The sequence below is a fragment of the Dendrobates tinctorius genome, unplaced genomic scaffold (assembly GCF_039654945.1).
Source record: "Dendrobates tinctorius isolate UK_male_01 unplaced genomic scaffold, ASM3965494v1 ptg000035l, whole genome shotgun sequence".
Taxonomy (NCBI): domain Eukaryota; kingdom Metazoa; phylum Chordata; class Amphibia; order Anura; family Dendrobatidae; genus Dendrobates; species Dendrobates tinctorius.
The window spans coordinates 25,877,501-25,900,899 of record NW_027361703.1 but is presented as its reverse complement, the minus strand read 5'-3'; the positions used below and the strand labels follow the sequence as shown (position 1 = coordinate 25,900,899).

Here is a 23,399-nt window from a genome sequence, read left to right as displayed (position 1 = left end):
TTTCAGAAAGTGTTTTTTCGTACAGTGCTAATGGAAGATGACATTTCTGAAATGCCATTAGATATTAAATCCGTACAATAACTAAATGCAGTGACTTTTGACAACACACAAGTTTTCAGTCAATGGTCTATTTTCTACACATGAAAAATATTATTTAAATGAATCGGCAGGAGTTTGGTCAAAATTAATTCCAATGATAAACTTAATCATTACCTGAAACGCTCTGTCTACTTGAATCAGCATCCCCATTACTCGTGTTTGAGTTACTTGGTGTGCTATTATCAACTCCTCCCAACAGAGGGCGCAAGTGACTTACAGAGACTTGCTCAATAAATGAAGTTCCATACTTCCGAAAGTACCACCATTCAAATATCTAAATAGGAGAGGAAAAAAATAATAAAAATAAATAGAATAGGATGTGTAATTGTGGGCATTCATCTTAAAAACACACATCTACATAGCACTGGCAAATCCGATCCAGCAGTCACACGTCAAAATAACTAAAATTTGCATATCTTGAGGTTATTGATGAATTTAATAAAAAAGAAACCTTTAAATACTGTAAGTTAAAAGGAATTTTCTGTGATCTTCTAAAGCATCAGGTCTTACAGAAGTTACTTAGACCAAAGGAACCTTTAGTCTGTAGATGCACAACAAACTTGAAAGACTGAATATACCGGTATGTGGTTTTACAGTATAAATGAGAAAGAAAGTCTTCTGCTTAACGGGAACTTGTTATGTGAAAAAACACTATTAACCTGTGGATATGGGGTTAATCTGCAGGATAATAAAGGATAATAACGTTCTTAAGCAGTGCGGCCGCTGAATTGAAAACCCAGCAGTGGGGAAGAAATGAACTCTATTCCTCACGGCAGCCTCAGGCTTTCAGTCAGAGGCGCAGCCGGTTCGGCTTCAGTCACAGCTCAGTACTTAGTGCCAGGGCGTGTTTACAGCCGCCATTCACTGACTGACAGCTGGCTCAGCAGTGCATTAGTGCAGAGCCGACTGCCAGTCAGTGCCAGTATGTGGCTACTGCCGCAACCATTTACAGAGCGGCGAATGAAGATGTACCGGCCCACCACTAAGACTGAAAGCCTGAGGCTGCCGGGAGGAATAAAGTTAATTTCCTCACAGAGAACGCATGGATTCAAGGTCTCAGTGTTCGATTTTTAGTCCACCAAAATCAGACACAAAAAGATATAGGTGACAACTGCAAATTAGTAAGAGCATCGGCAGCCAGGCTTAGAAAAAAACGTCACTTCATTTCCTTATGAGGCAGCATTGCAGCTGCACAGAAACATTGCGATGATGGCAATTTCTCCACAGTTACATATTTCTACCTATTAAAAGCACCACTCCAGCAGGTTTTTGTTCAGCGCTGTAGTGGCGCTATAAATGTAAGCCCCTTGCCCCTGCTTTTATACTCACCTTCCGGTGTCAGAACCCAAATCACAAGCTCTCAATGCAAGTCTAGGATAGCCAGATCGAGGCCCTCATAGAACTGTAGTAAGAAGTAACCTACAGGCACGCCATGAAAACACTAATGTTGCCGGCAGGTTACTTTTCGCCGGAGACACATGGAAGCGACACTGGAAAAAAGGATGAAGGTGGTAGCAGGTGACTATGAGACAGGGAAACTACATATAAAGCACCACTGCTGCGGTGCCTTAAATAAAACACACTGGAGTGGCGCTTTAAGCAAGAAGACAGTCACAAATCCAAAAGGAAAAAAGTGACTTTAGTGCAATTTCTATGTACATTGGGTTGAGCCAGAGATGTTTATGCGGAATTCTCAGCATTCAAGACCAAGTAAAACCTCATTCTTCATAACATGTAATCCCTACAGAGATCATTCTAGATGAGGCTTATATTAGACCTTGGACAGCAGCCAACTTTGTAAGATGTTGATAGTGGTAACCCTCACACGGAACACAATGCACGCAGACAAAATGGCAACCACTACAGAACAGTCATTTCATCATGAAGAAACGACTCCTACAGACAAGCCCCGTGTCCACAAGCTCCGCGCGTTTCCCCAGGAAAGTTATTTTTAGCTTTCTCAAACTTTACTTCTGTTGAAATGTTATCATGGGAATTGTCCTGTCCTGACCCTGTTGAGAGTCACAGATCTATTTTGGCGTTATCTAAACTGTATTAGGCGCTAATAATGTGTTCCTTGATAACACCAACAGTTGCTTGTTTTAAAGCCAAAAACGTGTGTTCTTGTAATTGAAATCATGTACAGACCTGCAGAGCCAGGACTTTTAGGCTGGCTATACACAAGCCGCAGATTATCTCAGGGAGAACAATGCAGAAAAGTTAAAAGAAAAATACATAATAAAAAACAAGTACAGTAATCTTGAGCAAAATGAGTCACCGACTGGTACAAGAGAAGAGAGGACCGTGCCCGCAAGGGCTCACAGTCTACAAGGGATGGGTGAGGATACAGTATGTGAGGGTAGAGCTGGTCGTGCATCTGTATGGTGGAGCGAGTTACTTCAGGTTGTAGGCTTGTCAGAAGAGTTGAGTCTTCATGTTCCTTTTGAAATTTTCCATGGTAGGTAACAGTCTGATATGTTGGGGTAGAGAGTTGCAGAGTAGGGGTGATGCACAGGAGAAGTCTTGTATGCGATTGCTGGAAGTGAATAAGAGGCGAGTAGAGATGGAGATCTTGTGAGAATTGAAGGTCGATGGCAGGTAAGTACCAGGAGACTAGGTCACAGATGTATGGAGGAGACAGGTTGTGGATGGCTTTGCATGCCATGGTTAGGGTTTTGAACTGGAGTCTTTGGGTAATGGGGAGCCAGTGAATGAATTGACAGAGGCGAGTCCAGGGAATAGTGGGGGACAGGTGGATTAGTCAAGCAACAGAGTTTAGATTCAATTGGAGGGCTGCAAGAGTGTTACAGGGGAGGCCACAAAGCAGGAAGTAGCAATAGTCAAGGCGGGAGATGATGAGGGCATGCACTAGTGTTTTTGCTTATTCTTAAGAAATTTGTGGATCTGGGAAATATTTTAGAGTTTGAAGTCGGTAGGAAGTGGAAAGGGCTTGGATATGTGGCTTGAAGGAGAAATCAGAGTCAAGGGTTACCTTGGGGCAGCAAGCTTGCGGGACTGGAGAGAGTAAGCAGCCATTGACTTTGATGGATAGTTCTGCTGGGGATGGGGGGGGGGGGGAGGAGGTTGAGCAAGATGGAGGAAAGATGAAGAATTCTGTTTTATCCATGTTAAGTTATAGAAATCTAGCAGAGAAGAAAGATGAAATGACAGACAGGCATTGTGAGATTCTGGTTAGTAAGGAAGTAATATAGGATCCAGAGAAGTACAGCTGTGCGTCATCAGCATAGATATGATAACGAAAGAGGGACTCTGAGCGGGACTAGGCCGAAAGTGTAGATGCAGTAGAGCAGTGGTCCTAGAACTGAGAATTGGGGAACACCGACAGATAGGGGGCGAGATGAGGAGCTGGTTCTGAATGGGAGACGCTGAACGTCTGGTCTGTTATGAATGACGAGATCCAAGATAAGGCCAAATCTGTGATGCCAAGACATGAGAGAATTTGAAGTAAGAGGGAAAAGGTCCAGTGTGTTGAAGGCAGATGGCAGGTCTAGGTTCTTTCATGTGGCTTTTAGTTACTCAGCCCCGTCCCAAACAAGTGTCCAGGACTTTTTGGGAAAATATAGGTTTTGCTCTGGTGTCAGTGTCTAACGCATCGCCTTGTCTGCTACATTTTTCCTAACTGACTGCTGTCTACTTCTCTAATAGGAAAATATCTGCAAGCAATGTGAGCCCATGAACAGAAGCTGATGTTTCATTGAGGCGCAGGCACAGTACATGCAAGTTGTTACTGTTAGTCTGTTAGTGTGGGCACTATTTCAGACAAGGCAGGAATGCAAGTGAGGAAAATGACCTTGGGTACAAGATTCATTATATTTCTAGAATATTTGCCACCCCCTTATCTGATCCATTACTATGTAAAATTTTCCTTTTGGGCCCTAATTCCCAATATTATTACCTAAAAGGTAATAAAAAAAGAAAAATGACCACTGCATGCATTGCATTCCCGGGGACGGTACCAATACTGACCTTATATTAACCATTACTATTTAGATGTCTGATGCAGAAGCCACACAAACAAATGTGCTGTCTGCAGCTTTGCATATTATATTTATTGCCAGGAAGCGCTCAGATCGCTCACACTCTTGTATGCTTAATAGATGATCCCTACTTTGTTTAGGAATATGCTACTAGGTAAATAAGTTCTGGTGGTCAAAAAAAAAATAATCTAGATTTACATCCACTCTGTGGCTTCAGAGGGAAACTATTAAAGGATGGGGTGTATAGTAAATCAGCAAGTATCCATTTGCAGTACAAATTAACTCCACACAAAAAATAAAGCAATTACGTCTTTTTCCATAGGGATCACTCATTACTAGCTGGGATCTTCTTTGGGGAAATGTCTATTTTGCTGCAAGTCTCCACAGAGAATCAATTAGACAGCCAGCCTCCTTATGCCTGGCAAAGTGCGCAGATTATGGCGAAGGTCTGTGTATGCCACGATACACAGGGGTCATTAACAAGGCATTCCTGCAGAAAGCTCTGGGATGCATGCTCACAAAACTATTAATATAAGACTTGCTCCATGTGGAGCGCCCCACGGGGCCTGGGGGTACTCGGTACCGGGCCCGTCGACTTCCATGGGGGACGGTGTCACGGCGGCGGCGACCTTGTTCGTGGCCCAGAGGCGTCCATTAATTAAAATAGGGGAAAGTTGTGTGGTATTTATGTGGTAAAAAAATGAAAATAAAAGTTATTAGATGGTGAAATACGTGACGCCACCTGTGGTATTCTAGTCAGAGGTGACCAGCGCTGCGGTGTTGCTTCTCTGGGATGGATGTTGGATGCAGCTATGATGTTGTAGCCCTCCACAGGTAGGGCTGTAGTCCCAGGGCAAAGATGTTAAATAAACAGTAAAAATGGCTGTGAACGTTGGGGTGCAGATAAATGAGAGAAAGACACAGAGAGGTGCAGTTTCTTTACCTTTTACTGGTAATAAGTTGCAGACCGGAGTACCACATACAGGTGATGGAATGAGTCCGGCTCGCCTGGAGGCATTCAGGGGATCCACCTTGCCAGGTGGGGATTTAGGACCTTCCTTTCTGTGCTATGTGTGTGGGTCTCCGCTGTATATAACTATGCTGTGACCCTCTATTCGTGATGGTTTCACTAACCTGTACAGCTGTCAGCGTGAGCCTATTCCACGGGTACCGTTCTCTTCACCGTCGGCCCCGGACTCCTTATCTGCTGCCGTGCCCTCAGGTGTTCAATGTGCACAGGAATTTACAATCCCCTGTACTTTCAGATTCGGCTATCAGGGCGTACAGCTCCTGTCAGCCTAGGACTCTGATGTCCCTTTTTTCTTTATTAGCGCTTCACTCAGGGGTCTGCTATATGCAGTATTTTAGCTTTCCCAGAGCCTCTCCGTCTCTGTTCATGTCCTTTTCCTTCTTCACAGATCAGCTGCCCCTCACCAGCTGCTTACAGATCAGCTCCCTGTCTTCAACTGACAGGATCTTCCAGAAAGATCTTTTTACCTCACGTTTTTAACTGTCATTTTTCCTCACAGCTGTTTCGTTTCCATGACAACCCCCTCAGCTGATTTCTAGCCGACTCACCAACCCCCTCTGCTGGCCAGAATTTATAAGGCATCTCCCTTTTCTGACCTGCAGCAGGAATTTGTGATTTTATCTATTACCTGGCATGGGGTCCCTTTTCTGCCTCCAAGCGTGACTTCACCTCATAGAGGGAGGTAATGTCACTGTGACAATCGGACTCTGGGGTGTCACGCATACACCGGTTTCTTTTTTTTTTTTTGGGGGGGGGGGGGGGGTTGAAGACCATGTACCTACCATCTGAGCAATGAATCTATAAGAAACTAGAAATAACCAATAAAATTAATGCCATATTTTGCGTATGGTTGCACTGTCCAAAATACAGTCTCCAACATAAGCCAGACCTATCCATAAAATACACCAAAAAAGTCCAGTAAATGCAGGTCCCAGAGAAACGCTCTTTATATCGCTGACAGGAATAAACGGGTGGCGGCCCCATAAGCACCTCTCCCACTATTGGGAATGAACATGTTCACATTAGAGGGACCCGAATCGAAATTTATGGCCAAGATGGGAATACTTCAAGGCCACGTTCCCATTATGAGCTTTTTTTGTTAGATTTTCTTCACCCATTAAATAAAATGGGCTATGTCATGCCTGAAGCAACGCAGTAGCACACAACCTCCACCAGGGGTGCGGGTGAAGGAAAAACAGGTACAATCACAGTGAAACCACAGAGCAGCAGGCAGGAGCCACTAGGTGGTGGAAGAGTAGTCAGAAAAGCCAGTTCAGCAACAGAGAGGGAATGAAGTATCAGAGGTCACAGCAATACACATGGTCAGAAACAAGCCGGAGAATCAGTAATGGTCGGAAGCAGATAAGCAGGTCAGGATACAAGCCAAGTCAGAACCGGGAGGTCAATACACTAAAGGTGAACACGGAGTTAAAACGGGAATGGGGGAAACGAACACAGGTTCAGGCAGCAAACGCAGGAGGACAAATTAAAGCAATCAGAGTCAGCTACAGCAGACCTAGGCAAAACTATAAAGGTACTGTCACACTTAGCGATGAACCAGCGATCCTGACCAGCGATATGACGCGGTCAGGATCGCTGGTACATTCGCTAAGTGGTCGCTAGTGAGTTGCCACACAGGCAGATCTCACCAGAAACATAGCAGGGGTCAGGGGTCGTTACTTACCTGTCAGACGAGGCGATCCTGACGTCCTCCCGCCCGCGTCCACGCGTCGCTCGTCGGCGCCACAGGAAGCCCAGCAGGAAGTTGACGACGAGAAACGGTCCAGGACATTCTCGCGCGATCAGCGATAACCAGCAGGGGAGCGGTCGGAGGTAAGTATCAGACATAGCGATATCGCTATAACGTCACAAAAACCAGTGACGTTATAGCGATATTGCTAGCGATATCGCTTAGTGTGACAGGGCCTTAACCGACATAGCCTGAAGGAATCAGCGGCGATAAATAGCAAACCTGAACCCAGACTGAGAAAGGTTAACCCCTACATGACCAGACCGAGAAAAAGGGAAAAACAGGACTCCATCCTCGGTCTGGATCATGACAGGCTACTTGCATTTTCACAAGAATACACATAGTAGAAAAAATAAAATCATCAGAAGCAAAATGGCCAAAAAAGACAACACAAAAAGACATTCATTACTGCATTTGCAACCACCCCCCCATAGATTTTGCTTTTTTTTCACCCATTTTTCATTTTGCACCTTTTGCTAAGACTATTTTATAGGCGTTTGCCTGTTTTGTAGTGAAGGGCAAACCCAAACAGTAAAGTCGTCTCCCAGATGTAAGTGTTAAGGGCATGTCACACTAAGAGATATCGCTAGCAATATCGCTATAACTAGTGACGTTATAGCGATATTGCTAGCGATATCGCTGTGTGTGATACTTACCTACGACCGGCTCCCCCGCTGGTTATCGCTGATCGCGCGAGAACGTTCAGGACTGTTTCTCGTCGTCAGCTTCCTGTGGCACTTCCTGCTGTGAAGACGAGCGACGCGTGGAGCCGGGCGGGAGGACGCAGGATCGCCTGGTGTGACAGGTAAGTAGCGACCCCCGTCCCCAGCGATGTCGCTAGTGAGATCTGCCTATGTGGCAGCTCACTAGCGACTACTTAGCAATGTACCAGCGATCCTGACCGCGTCATATCGCTGGTCGGGATCGCTGGTACATCGCTAAGTGTGACAGTACCTTTACTGTTAGAGTTCAGCAGCCTGAAAAAGCTTGAACTTTCGGCTCCATCACAGCCAAAAAAAAAAAAAAAAAAAAAAAAAGATATTGGGCCTTCTTTATTTGTCATAACAAGCACAGATAAAACAGACAACTGCGGGCTGAAGACCTCAGCTGTGTGGTTTATCTTGCCGGGTTATCAAAACTAGAAGGGTCCCCACACTTTTTTTTTTTCTTTTTTAATTTAAAAAAAAAAAAAAAAAAAAAAAAAAAAGGCATGGGGTTCTCCTGATTTGTGGTAACCCGCTACGTTAAAGCAGACAGCTGGGGGTTGGTAGTCTCAGGCTGGGAAGGTCCATGAATATTTGGCCCTCCAAGGCTAAAAATAGCCAGCGGCATCCCTACAAAAAGTGCACAGATGTGACAACTCTTGTGCTTTGCCTAGCTCTTCTTGCTTGACCTGGTGCACTGGCAAGCATGGTAATATTTTGTAGTTGATGTCAGTTATGTAATGTCCGCTGACATCAAGGCCAGGGCTTAGGAATGGAGAGGCTTTTAAAATACACCCCAATTATAAACCTCGTAATCAAGAGCAATAAACACACACAGAGATGCCGTATTTTTTGGATTACAAGATGCACTTTTTTCCCCAAAATTTTTTTGGGAAAATGGGTGTGTCTTATAATGTGGACATCCCTTACTAGCCGCGGTGGAGCAGCATCCCAGGGTCACTGCTGGCGGAGGAATGCGTGGAGTGTTGCTGGGATGAGGGGGTATTCCAATGTGCGCCGCTGTGGGTGTTCGGTGGTGCGGGGACTCAGTCGGCATCTTGTGAAAGCCCAGAGCCCCCGCGCATTTACATGGTTTACTGTACGGTGGACTCCAGGTAAGTGGCTGCTGGGGCATGCACAGGTGGAGATCTCGGCACCAAGATCTCGAGAGAGGAGATCTCAGTGATGTGGATTTTTTTTTTTTAAATCCCTTCCACTATTCTGTAACAGCTGGATGCTGCAGGTTAGACGCTGCACAAGTACACGGCGTCCAACTCGCAGCGTTTACTGATCGCGTGCACATATCCTGTCCCATTTATTACCTTTAAGAAAAAAAAATCCAAAGCGGAACACCGTAAATCCATCCCACGACGATCCTAGACTGTGTTACATCCGAATGTAGTGCTAAGTTGTGACATCAGTAATGCAACCGCTCAGAACGGCTGCCGAAACACACTGATAGTACCATGTGAATCCAGCTGCTGCAAAGAGCATTGACCTCAGTAAAGTTATCGCAGTTCAACGGCTATGAACTGCGATAACCTTACTGACAGCAGTGCTCATCACAAGAGCTGGATTCACACACTGTCAGTGTGTTCCAGCGGGCGTGCTGAGCGGTTGAATTACTGATGTCAGGTAATACCAATCAGAACCGGTGTTTCCCACACTGTCACATAGATGACAGTATGGGAACCAGCGGATGTTTGGGCCACCGATTCACTTGAATGGGGTTCAGGATCAAGTTCAGGTACCCGAACCAAACTTTTACCTTTTAATGGCTAACTGAAAAGATGGTAACAAGTTGCAAGCTTTCGAGACTACGCAGGTCTCTTCATCAGGCTAGACTAATACAAAATCTGAAGGATAACATATTTACACAAAAGACAGCACAGAAATAACCCAATAGCGAAGACAAGTGATGTGAAGTGGAATAGTCATTATGGGGGAGTGATAAGCATAAATATTGGAGCAGTTCATAAATAAGCAGTGTGAAGGTTTTATTGCCCTCTGATTGCGTCTGTCTGGTTCTGTGTTGCGATGACCCCAGAAGGTCTAAAGAGCAAATTCCTTAATTGATGTAAAAAGACATAAATCCATGCATACTTTATGTGATAATAACTCTGGAACACTTCAATGAATGCCAATGATTTGGAGAATGTTTTCTTGTGACATATTGTACTTTATGATAGCGTTAAAATTTCTTTGATAGGACTTGCATTTCTTTGTGAAAAAACGGAAAGATGGCGATAATTTCACAATTTTCAAACTTAATTTTTATGCCCTTAAATCAGAGAGTCATATCGTACAAAAACCTCAATAAGTAACATTTCCCACATGTCTACTTTACATCAGCACAATTTTGAAATCAACATTTATTTGTTAGGAAGTTATAAGGGTTAAAACTTAACCAGAGATTCCTCACTTTTACAACAAAATTTGCAAAACCATTTTTTTTTAGGCACCACCTCACATTTGAAGTGAGTTTGAGGGGCCTATATGACAGAGAATACCCAAAAGTGACACCTTTCTAAAAACTGTACCCCTAAAGGTGCTCAAAACCACATTCAAGAAGTTTATTAACCCTTTACATGTGTCACAGGAATTTTTGGAATGTGGAAAGAAAAAAATATTTATTTTTCTTTCACAAAACAATTTTCCTTTAGGCTATGTGCACACGATGCAGATTTGCTGTGGATCCGCAGCGGATTTTTACGCGCAGAAACGCTGCAGATCCGCACTGTGATTTACAGTACAATGTAAATCAATGGAAAAAAAAAAGCTGTGCAGATGGTGCAGAAAAATCAGTGCGGAATTGCTGCGGATTTAAAAGAAGTGCATGTCACTTCTTTTGTGCGGATCTGCAGCGTTTCTGGACCCCTCCATGATAGAAATCTGCAGTGGCAAAAACTGCACAAAATCCGCACAAAATCTGCATCAATTCCGCGGCAAATCCGCACAAAATCCGCACAAAAACAGCAGCAAATCCGCGGCTGCAGATTCTGCCAGGAGATGCGGATTTTGTGTAGAAAATTCTGCACCACTTTTCCTACGTGTGCACATAGCCTTAGACCTAGTTTTTTTTTTTTTTTTTTTACTTTCGCAAGGGTAACAGGAGAAAATGGACCATACATTTTGTTGTGCAATTTCTCCTGAGCATGCAGATACCCCACAAGTGGGGGAAATCTACTGTTTAGGCACACGGCAGAGCTTGGAAGGGAAGGAGCACCATTTATGCTGGAATAATTAGCAGTCGCCTTGTCGCAAAGGGGTTAAGATGAAAAACGCAAAAAAGAGAACGTTAAGACAAAAATAAAAATAATTTTTGATTCTGTGCAAAATAGATGAACTACGTGAACCTTTTGAAGAAATTTGCACAATAAATGTAAAAACAAATAACACAAGGAAAAAAGAGAGAGAAAAAAAAAAAGCAGCTTAAACATTAACCCCTTCACCGATAAATGATGAATCAAGCTCAATATGCATGTGCACTGTAGACACACAAAAAACAGCAATTTTATAGGGTTTCCTCACTTTGGAGTTATGCAAGTTTTATTTTTTAGTCACAAACACACTGACTGGGCTCAGAATTATTCCCCAAAAGTCACACAACTAAGTTCTGCTTGGCCAGCTACCCTGGAACATGGTGTAATGCTATCTGAGGGTATGTGCACACAGCATATTTTTCAGGCAAGGCAGAGAGTGCAATAGCTTTAAAAAAAACAAAACAAAAAAAAAAAAAAAAAAAAAAACACCCACAACAGCACCCACACATGCAAAAACTACCAAAAAGGCACCTAAAGGAGACTGTTCAGGAAAATCAAACCTAGTTGTCATTTTCCTGAAACATTTTCTGCTTATAAAAATTCAGAGGACATGCCTGCTTACAGAAATTCAGAGGACATGCCTGCATCTAAAAGACATCCTGCACACTTACTCTTAGAAGGCAAAAGATATTCCAGCCTCACAAAGCCCCAGAGATGAAAAGGAGGATGGAGGAACAGTGAAGCTACAAGGTTTTTCCATCCTCCTTGAAGATCTGTATTCGTTCCCATTTTTCAACCCCTCAAAAAAACTTAAGGAATTCAATGTAGGTAGAACGAACATAAGGGAACAACCCTTTGCAAACAGCAGGAGGGATACTACGGTGTTTGCCAGAACCCATTTAGGACATACTTTACCAAAACTAGCAAATTACAATGTCTAATATGGCTTATGGGCATATATAGAGAATATATCAGCTTTACTGAGTGCAGGGTCATCAGCAGACAGCATGTGAAAAAATGCAGGCCCATGTGTCGGTTAATTGTCTTACAAGAAGGAAGTATGGTTATGTACTAGAAAATTCCATTAACGAAATTGTGGCAAATACATTTTTTATGAATCACGGGAATGTTATGAAATTCTGTACAGGATAGTATGCGGTTTCTCTAAATTATAAGTCACCAAAGAGCTCAATGGGCTAAGGCAAAGTGTTTTTGTATGGATCATGAAGCGCAACTTCTAGAAGTTACTGAAAAACAAGGAGGAACTTTGTCAACCATTGCCATTTCTAGGTACACTGGATTAAATCTGAGACTTTGGTTACAACTCTGCACAAAGTAATACCTCATTCATACCATGGAATCCCTACTGAGATGGCGCAGGAGATTTTACATTCTAGACCAGGCTTATATTGGACCTCGAAGACCAGCCATTTTTGCACAGTGTTGTTAGTGGCAACCCTTACACTGGGTGCAGACAAAAATGGCAATAACCATGCACATAACAGCTTTTTTGTAACTAAAACAGGACTTAAGTAGTTGTTCCTAATTAATAATGTTATAACATTATTAGCATTATAATAAATAATAATAATAGCATGCCATAATATGATTGTGTGGTCCTTACAGTAGGACACGCAATCAGCATTGTGAGAAAATCCTACTAATTGAAACGTCTGCCTTTAGGAAGCCCGCCCTACTAAAATTAGTAGCAAGAACAAACCTGTCACCATATTACAATATAAGGAATATTGATGTACTCACCAAAATAAGTCCGGAGATGAGGGATGATGTGCCGGTCAGAGCAACGTAAAATTTGGGTGTAAGAGTGTTCAAAAACATACTCACTGAAATAGAAAAAAAACACAATCCATTTACCATTGTTCTCTAGGACGGGTGTATGCCTGGTGTAGGGTGCAATGTTCAGTTAGCACAAAGCAATTACATGTATGATTTATCCAGCTTCTCTAGCTTGCAGAAATCTACTGTTCATGTCAAATAATCAAGGTCAAATTACTTCCCCAGAAGTAGTGATAAAAAAAGTAGGAAATGCGATAATGGCCATCATCTATAAAATACAGTATGCGCCATACACTTACCAGCCAGTGTCTTACCATGGCAAATGATAATTCTATCAATGATGGATATGTTTGGCAGATCATTTCAGATGTAAAGGACATTACTGACCAGATTTGCCTTCCAAACAATGTTAGTTTTTCAGTATTTCACTTACCAGCCAGTGATATACTTTATGCGTCATTTGCAGAGTTTGTCACATGGCTACTGATTGACTTATGGATTTCACAGTTTAAAGTCAGAAATTGTTAGAGGGCTTTTTGCACCAGATACATTTATCATCTGTTTGTACGGAAGAAGAGGGGAAAACTGAACGTTACAGGAGGAAGAAAAATTCCAGCCCGATACGGTCATCTTCCTACCAGAGAGGCAAGATACAGGAACGTTTCTTTAGGTTATCACCCCCTTTACCAGCAGAGTAAATATTTTATTGAAAAAAGGGGAGAGAAGTTGTGTAGTTGTAGAAGTAATCAGACAATTAACTTTGGGACTCAAAATGTGCATCACCATGTGGAGCCGAGGTTTTCCCAAACACAGCCGTGTGGGACATGGAAGAAATCTGTACCATCAAACAGGCAATGCTCTCGTGTTGTGGCTGCCTAACAGACGCAAATCATGGAACCATAGGGACAAGAACATAATATACAAGCATGCCAACGACACTCGGATAACCCGTTATTAGAGCACGTACGCTCATCACTACTTCGAACATCTAGAATTTTATTAATTTTTAGATGCAGATCACCTCAGACTTTACTTAGGTAACATTGAAAGGGGTATTTCTATCTACAAGATCCTACCCCAGTTATGTAGTAGGTGTAATAATAATATCATCAACTACCGCCAATTAGAAATGTAGTATAGTTCTTCTGATTCCCCTTGTCTATTTCATCATGTGCAGACACTGCAGGACCTTAGGTATCTATGGTTACAACCACTGAACTAGTGACAGCTGGTGGTCATAACCATGGATACCCAAGGTCCTGAAATGCCTGCACATGAGGAAAGACATAGCAAATCAGAAAAACTATACGCCACTTCTAATTGGAGGTATTTGCTAATATTATTATTAATACATATAGGGAGATGGGAATACCCCTTTAACCACACAAATGAATTACACATTTCTTTGGAGTCATAATCCAGGTGGTCAGCCTTTAAGCCATGTAGACTTGTAAAGTTTATGAATCCGGAGAATATCCAGAAGCTGTATTTTCCCCCAACTTACCCAGTTTACAGTCGACTGGAAATCCATAAAAAGGCTTCAAGACAAACCAGTCAACAAAAAAAAAAAAATCTGAAAAAGTGGAAAAAGTGTGACTGAGAACATGCCACTGTGGCACTTTGGGGGTAAAGAATGGTTGATATCAGACACCCCCCAATCACATTTAGCGCACCAATTACCTGCCAAGTCACCTACTAGATCGTGCTAGCATTACTTCATAGGGCACATTCTAATCTGTTTAAAGCGGTATTAAAGTGTAAGCCAATTACTAAACTACATTATCCGGTTTGATTTAAAAGGTATTTAGCAGCTTTTGTTCTAAACTCTGACAGATTATTTCTTTGACTGCTTGGAGATTCTGTTGTAAGGAAAACTTGTGAAATGGATTTTTTAATTTTAACTGAAGGCTGATATTTTTCTCAATAGACAACTTACAAAAGCAGCAGTATCAAAACAGACTACTGGAACGGTCTAATGAAAATTGCATACAGTAATCTTGAAGAAGACAGTAAAATGAAGCCAGTCTCTGTTCTCCACCCCAGCACACTCCTAAAACATGAGTGTGCAGCCTAGACGCAGGCCCTTCCTCTTTTGCTGGATCAGGTTAAGAAGACTTCAAATTTTACAGTACAGGCAATAACAGCAAGAATACTACCTACGTGACCTTAAAATGGAAACCAGCACAGCATAAAAATATTTATGTTGCTGTTATATTACATTTTCAAATGAAATGACTGTTCAAACCAAGCACAGACTCTTGGTGCATCTTTAGCGCTTCCAAGCTATTAAATGCACCTTACCATATACTTGTATTCCACCCATCTCTGTACCCTGTAACTTCTGGAAAGGTAGAGCTATCAATTAAGGAAGAAAAGGAGAAAGATGGAAAACTATTAGGTGGGAAGGAGCACAGAACTGCTTGCCATACCGAGGGTGCACCAAGCATCTGTTCTTGTTTGAACAGTCATTTTGTGCTGACTCCATTTAAGCAATATTCAAGTTACAGTTTAGTGGTAATCTGTAACACTAACAGTATACAGAGTCATCAGTAACGTGCCTGCCTCACACTAATGACTGTCTGGTCTCACTTTAAACCCCAAATCTTACACCTTTACACCCATTTAGGTTGGTTATGCATTTAGTATGGCAACTGATGTAGGTGTATGTGTGCTGCAGTATTAAGGCTTTACTTATGTAGCATGCCAAAAACCCAGTTTGCTCTTTCACAGAGAAGCATAGTTTTCGGTGTCTTCAAAATGGAGTTTCAGATATAAAACATCAGAGGTTTCCCCCATCTTGCACCTTATTACGTAATAAAATGCACATGGGGAATGTAAGAGACGTTACTGCAGAGAATGGCAGCATTCACGTGTATATTGTAAGAAGAAAAGGCAGAAAACCTGCAGAAAGACAAGTAGCTCATTAACTTTGTAAGGGATGAAATGGGAAAATTGTAGTATCTACCTCAAGTTGAAAACCAAAGAAGATCTTAAGACGTTAGAGCACCACCTTGAATCATCCGCTGTAGTGCCAACTAAATATTTTTGGGGGGAAGGATGGAACAACTGCAATTTTACAAAATGCAGCACAAAGTCTGTAAAAGCTACTTACGTAGACGCTAATGTTTCCTACATTCCACCATGTTATCACAGAAGGTCGGGAAGAGAATAATGACCTGTAACTACACTTAGTTCTACAAGTAGAGCAAATTAGCCTGGCACCACAATCATATTCAGTTACTTATTCTGCATAAAATATGGATGAAGTACAGAGTGCTAGACCCGTCTGTGTGCCTGCCGTACAGGGCAACACCAATTTACACCATATCCCAAGTCATGGTGCAACGGATTGCTGGATATGAACCTGTCTACAACAGAAATTACCAAGTTCATAGTCTTATTGTCCCTCTAGCAAGAAAAACAAATATTGGTAACTGAAGAGGAAAATCGGTGCCGGCTTATATACCGTACTTATATTTTAGAGATAAATTCACATTGATTATTCATAAATAGGTACATCCTTCTACACATTGGGAAATTCTCCCAGTGTATACGCTGTCATTACAAAGGTTTACACTTTAGAGCCATTTTATTAGGAGGCAAAGTAATCTACTGGCATATTTTAGACCATGTGGAAAAACCCGAGAACTCTTGATGAAACACACAATCAACAGTTTTGAATTTCTAAAAAGAAATCCCGTTCAATGTATTTTCCTAGCTGTAGCTTTCTGGCCTCTAATGGAATGATTTGACCCACCTAAAGCTACATTTCTTCACTTGACTTTGTAACTTTGCCTGAACTTGGATATTTATGCTAAAATTTGTATTCATAAAAATTCATTTGTAGCCTATAGGTAAAATGGAAATATCAGTGTCTTTAAAATTAGTCTCTTGTGGAATGGTTAATTCACTTCACAAGAACACTCGAGGGCAGAGTACAACCAAGGCAATAATATGGACTCCCAGCATACATGTGCGCGACTGATGGGATTTGCTCACCTACTACCCACAAGAGAGATACCCTGCACACCCAGAAAAGTACAAGTACATAATATTATATATATATATATATATATATATATATATATATATATATATTTTTTTTTTTTTTTAAACAAGATACCCTAACACACCCAGAAAAGTACAAATAAATAAATTATATATATATATATATATATATATATATATATATATATATATATATATATATATTCCAACAATGTAAAGAACATATAGCCAGCTCACCATAAAGGAGTTCCTCGTCGGTGTTCACCTTATATTCTGCACGGATCCAGGCAGAGAGTGTGCCCCAACAAATAGAAATATGAGAGAATTGGGATCCAGCAAAAACATGAAAGTTCACCAGAATTATAAAATCTTCCTCTTTATTTATCCATTAATTCATATAAAAAATGTATGAGGAACTCCAAACAATTGGTAACATTCCAGCAAAGGGACTACATGTTTCAGCACTATGTGCCTTCTTCACGGTCCTATTTGAACTGAGCTCCAACACTGACAATATATCCTCCTTTGTGGAACATATTCAAATGATCCTTAATTAAAAGCAGTGAAACAAACCAATTAAAAACACCTGAGTAGATGGTTGAAACTCAGTTCAAAAATATTGCTAGAAAAATACATATATTGAACATGTTTTATATGTAGACCAATGAAATAAACAATTGGTAATAAATCAACAGTGATATGTTATTTAATTCCACCAAATCCCTTTCCACCGCTTCTTGAAAAACATCCAGCATCGGAGGTCTAGATTTAAGTGGGTAAAATTTTGTATTTTTTACATGAAAAGAATCATTTAAATTAACCTGGTATTCTTTGGAGCTTTCAGATTCTAGTTGTCTCAAATTATACAAACCCACCTGTTCCTCAAACGTAAGTAACCTTTCAACATCCCTATTTTCTACAGAACAAGAATTATCAGTAACAATATCATCCACAAAATGACATTTTAAGGTTAAACTACGTGCTAGACGATTAACATCACACACTGTGTCATATACATTAAATTTACATGCTGGGGAAAAACCAAGTCCTTTTGACAAAAGTGAAAGTTGCGGTGCTGAAAGTATATAACTGGAAAGGTTGTAGACTGGTACAGTTACTTCTTCCGTTTCCGGAGTTTGTCCTGATAAGCCTGTTCTCTTATGGAGTCTTCCTCCTTTCCTTCTAATCCGTTTTTTGGTTTAGCTCCCTCTTGTTGTAATTTCTTTGGTAAGATTTTTTTCTTTTTTCCATACCTTTATTAGATACACAAGCCACTGATGAATCTGAAATTTGCCTATTGCAGGAGCCTCTGCGGTTTCCAAACATTTTGCTAATGTGCATAAAGGAGATTTAAAAAGCTTTTCCTTTAGGGGAATAGAGGTGGTTACAAAACCACGAAGGGGTGGTGATTAGTGTTGAGCATTCCGATACCGCAAGTATCGGGTATCGGCCGATACTTGCTGTATCGGAATTCCGATACCGACTTCCGATATTTTTTCAATATCGGAATTCGGCATCGGAATCGGAAGTTCAGTTGATTGACAGCCTGACGTCATCATGATGCGCGGTGTGTGCGCATCATGATGCGCCGTCATTTCGGGCCTTCCGGGGGTCTCTGCCGGCCTGCCGGGGGGCTGTGCCGGCCTGCCGGGGGGCTGTGTGGACTGCCCGGGGTCTGTACCGGCCTGCCGGGGGGCTGTGCCGGCCTGCCGGTGGTCTGTGCACCCTGTGGGGGTCTGTACCGCCTGCCGGTGGTCTGTGCACCCTGTGGGGGGCTGTGCCGGCCTGCCGGGGGGCTGTGCCGGCCTGCCGGGGGGCTGTGCCGGCCTGCCGGGGGGCTGTGCCGGCCTGCCGGGGGGCTGTGCCGGCCTGCCGGGGGGCTGTGCCGGCCTGCCGGGGGGCTGTGCTGATGTCCGGGGGTCTGTGCAAGCATCGTCCGATGGGACTACAAGTCCCATCTGGCGATGCCTGCTACCATGACAGTGATTGACACATTAGCCAATGATGGGACAGTAGTAGTCCCATCATCCGGCTAATGTGTTAAATGTTAAAAAAAAAAAAATACTACATACATACTACATGCATGCTACATACATACTACATGCTACATACATACTACATATATACTACATACATGCTACATACATGCTGCATGCTACATACATACTACATACATACTACATACATGCTACATACATACTACATGCATGCTACATACATACTACATACATACTACATATATACTACATGCATGCTACATACATACTACATGCTACATACATACCACATACATACTACATACATACTACATACATACTACATACATACTACATACATACTACATACATACTACATGCTACATACATACCACATACAACATACATACATACCACATACATACTACATACATACTACATACATACATACCACATACATACTACATACATGCTACATATATACTACATGCATGCTACATACATACTACATATATACTACATGCATGCTACATACATACTGCATGCTACATGCATGCTACATACATACCACATACATACTACATACATACAATACATTCATACAATACATACATAGACATACAGTACATATAACATAGAGTAACATACTTACCAATACTTGTCACATTGTTCCCCGAAGCCATTGTCTTTTCCGGAATAAATATTAACATAACAAACCACAAAAATACTCACCCACGATCCGAAGCAGTCCACGAGTGTGTCCCACGACGATCTTGGGTAGAGAACTGCAGCATCAGATGATGCTGCCGTTCTCTACGGGCTGCAGGAATCCAATGACGGAAGGTAGGTATCCTTCCGCACTGTATTCCTCCGCCACTTAAAAAAAAAAAAGTCCCTAGTCTCACTTTATGCCATTGCTGTGTGGGAATTTCCCACACAGCAATGGCATAAAGTGAGACTAGGGACTTTTTTTTTTTTTTAAGTGGCGGAGGAATACAGTGCGGAAGGATACCTACCTTCCGTCATTGGATTCCTGCAGCCCGTAGAGAACGGCAGCATCAGCTGATGCTGCAGTTCTCTACCCAAGATCGTCGTGGGACACACTCGTGGACTGCTTCGGATCGTGGGTGAGTATTTTTGTGGTTTGTTATGTTAATATTTATTCCGGAAAAGACAATGGCTTCGGGGAACAATGTGACAAGTATTGGTAAGTATGTTACTCTATGTTATATGTACTGTATGTCTATGTATGTATTGTATGAATGTATTGTATGTATGTAGTATATATGTGGTATGTATGTAGCATGTAGTATGTATGTAGCATGCATGTAGTATGTATGTAGCATGCATGTAGTATATATGTAGTATGTATGTAGCATGCATGTAGTATATATGTATGAATGTATGTAGCATGTAGTATGTATGTAGTATGTATGTGGTATGTATGTAGCATGTAGTATGTATGTAGTATGTATGTAGCATGCATGTAGTATGTATGTAGTATATATGTAGTATGTATGTAGCATGTAGTATGTATGTAGCATGCATGTAGTATATATGTAGTATATATGTAGCATGTATGTAGTATGTATGTGGTATGTATGTAGTATGTATGTAGCATGCATGTAGTATATATGTAGTATGTATGTAGCATGTAGTATGTATGTAGTATATATGTAGTATGTATGTAGCATGTAGTATGTATGTAGCATGCATGTAGTATATATGTAGTATATATGTAGCATGTAGCATGTATGTAGCATGCATGTAGTATATATGTAGTATGTATGTAGCATGTATGTAGTATGTATGTAGTATATACGTATGTATGTAGCATGTAGTATGTATGTAGCATGCATGTAGTATATATGTAGTATGTATGTAGCATGCATGTAGTATATATGTAGTATGTATGTAGCATGTAGTATGTATGTAGCATGCATGTAGTATATATGTAGTATGTAGCATGTAGTATGTATGTAGCATGCATGTAGTATATATGTAGTATGTATGTAGCATGTAGTATGTATGTAGTATATATGTAGTATGTATGTAGCATGTAGTATGTATGTAGCATGCATGTAGTATATATGTAGTATATATGTAGCATGTAGTATGTATGTAGCATGCATGTAGTATATATGTAGTATGTATGTAGCATGTAGTATGTATGTAGTATGTATGTAGTATATACGTAGTATGTATGTAGCATGTAGTATGTATGTAGCATGCATGTAGTATATATGTAGTATGTATGTAGCATGTAGTATGTATGTAGCATGCATGTAGTATATATGTAGTATGTATGTAGCATGTAGTATGTATGTAGCATGCATGTAGTATGCATGTAGTATGTATGTAGCATGCATGTAGTATATATGTAGTATGTAGCATGTACTATGTATGTAGCATGCATGTAGCATGTACTATGTATGTAGCATGCATGTAGTATATATGTGTTATGTATGTAGCATGTAGCATGCATGTAGTATGTATGTAGTATGTATGTAGTATATATGTGGTATGTATGTAGCATGCAGTATGTATGTAGCATGCAGTATGTATGTAGCATGCAGTATGTATGTAGCATGCAGTATGTATGTAGCATGCAGTATGTATGTAGCATGCAGTATGTATGTAGCATGCAGTATGTATGTAGCATGCAGTATGTATGTAGCATGCATGTAGTATATATGTAGTATGTATGTAGTATATATGTAGTATGTATGTTGCATGTAGTATTTATGTAGTATGAATGTAGCATGTATGTAGCATGTATGTAGCATGTAGTATGAATGTAGCATGTATGTAGTATGCATGTTGTATGTATGTAGCATGTAATTTTTTTTTTTTTACATTCAACACATTAGCCGGATGATAGGACTATTACTGTCCCATCATTGGCTAATGTGTCAATCACTGTCATGGTAGCAGGCATCGCCCGATGGGACTTGTCCCATCGGACGATGCCTGCACAGACCCCCGAAGCCTGCACAGACCATCGGCAGGCCGGCACAGCCCCCCGGCAGGCCGGCACAGCCCCCCGGCAGGCCGGCACAGACCACCGGAGCCTGCACAGACCCCCTGGCAGGCCGGCACAGCCCCCCGAAAGGCCCGTACAGACCCCAGAGAGGCTGTACAAGGGCAGGAAAGGGTTTTTCTTATTCCGATACCGGAAGTCCCATAGACTTGAATGGGACTTCCGGTATCGGAATCGGCGATACCGATACTTTTTTTTAAAGATCGGCCGATACCATCCGATACGATACTTTGAAGTATCGGACGGTATCGCTCAACTCTAGTGGTGATCATAAAAGTAAAATCCTCTCTAGAGAAAGTAGGTGGATCTTTTTATTAGAGACTAGAGTTCCTGACGGATTAAACAGTAGAATGGATCTCATTACACAATATTAAGTAAGAAAGAGAGATAAGGGGAAGGAAGGAGAGGGAAAGGAAAGAAAAAAGGATAAGGGGAAAAAGGAATAATTTTTTTTTTTTTTTTCCTAGAGAGCCTTTATTAGTTTTCATAAGATTATATCTCTACCTTATACCTACTCCATTATATCTTTCCTTTTGAGAGTTATATTTGTGATCGTCTCTGATATTTAGATCGCGCCTACCACATGTTGTTTATATTTTTTTCATATATGTCTAATAATTTTTATTATTTTTTTTGTGTGGCGGTTATTTCATATCACTGTTGATTTATTACCAATTGTTTATTTCATTGGTCTACGTATAAAACATGTTCAATATATGTATTTTTCTAGCAATATTTTTGAACTGAGTTTCAACCATCTACTCAGGTGTTTTTAATTGGTTTGTTTCACTGCTTTTAATTAAGGATCATTTGAATATGTTCCACAAAGGAGGATATATTGTCAGTGTTGGAGCTCAGTTCAAATAGGACCGTGAAGAAGGCACATAGTGCTGAAACACGTAGTCCCTTTGCTGGAATGTTACCAATTGTTTGGAGTTCCTCATACATTTTTTATATGAATTAATGGATAAATAAAGAAGATTTTATAATTCTGGTGAACTTTCATGTTTTTGCTGGATCCCAATTCTCTATATATATCTTTTTTCTTAAAACAAGGGTTCACAGCAGCAACCCCAAGGTGACCACAACTTTTTGGTTTCTGTGTAACGCGATAGGCACCTTGAAAGTAAAGCTGCATATTTGCCAACAAAATGAAATGGGTACAGACAATGTTCTGGTCTCCCTGCAGCTGTTTGGAGTCAATCTCCAATCTCACAGCACTAAATCAACTTTAGGCTATGCGCCCACGTAGTGTTTTATTCCGGACACTAAAAACCAGACTCCTTCCCAGAAATCGCGCGGAAAAAAACGATTTCACCGCGATTTTGCTCGCGATTTTCGCGCACTTTCCAAGCGATTTGAAGCATCGCTTGGAAAGTGATTGACAGGTTGATCACACTCGTCAAACATAGTGTTTGACAAGTGTGAGCAGGTTTTTACTATTGAGGCTGCCTATACGGCAGCAACAGTAAAAGATAGAATGTTAAAAAAAAATAAATTAAAAAAATCGGGGTATATTTACCTTCCGACGTCCCGCGCTGCATTCCCGGGCCTCAGCGTTCCCAGTAATGCCTTGCGAGACCTGTGATGACGTTGGTCTCGCGTTACTATAGCGATCTCGCGAGACTACGTCATCACAGGACCTTGCCGCAAGGCATTACTGGGAACGCTGAGGCCCGGGATGGCAGCGCGGGACGTCGGAAGGTAAATATACCCCGATTTTTTATTCTTTTT

At 41.3% G+C, this 23,399-nt stretch overlaps 1 protein-coding gene across 3 annotated transcripts in view; it reads right to left on the bottom strand.

Moving 5' to 3' along the window:
- The window catches only part of ST7 (suppression of tumorigenicity 7), a 142,859-nt gene that overhangs the window by 47,456 nt on the left and 72,004 nt on the right, over window positions 1-23,399 (bottom strand). For all 3 annotated transcript variants that reach the window (XM_073573348.1, XM_073573347.1, XM_073573349.1), the window contains exons 2-3: window positions 12,606-12,688; window positions 214-373 (exon numbers count right to left, since the gene is read on the bottom strand). In XM_073573348.1, coding sequence (XP_073429449.1) covers window positions 214-373; window positions 12,606-12,688 — 243 coding nt within the window. The remainder of the gene's footprint in view (window positions 1-213; window positions 374-12,605; window positions 12,689-23,399) is intronic.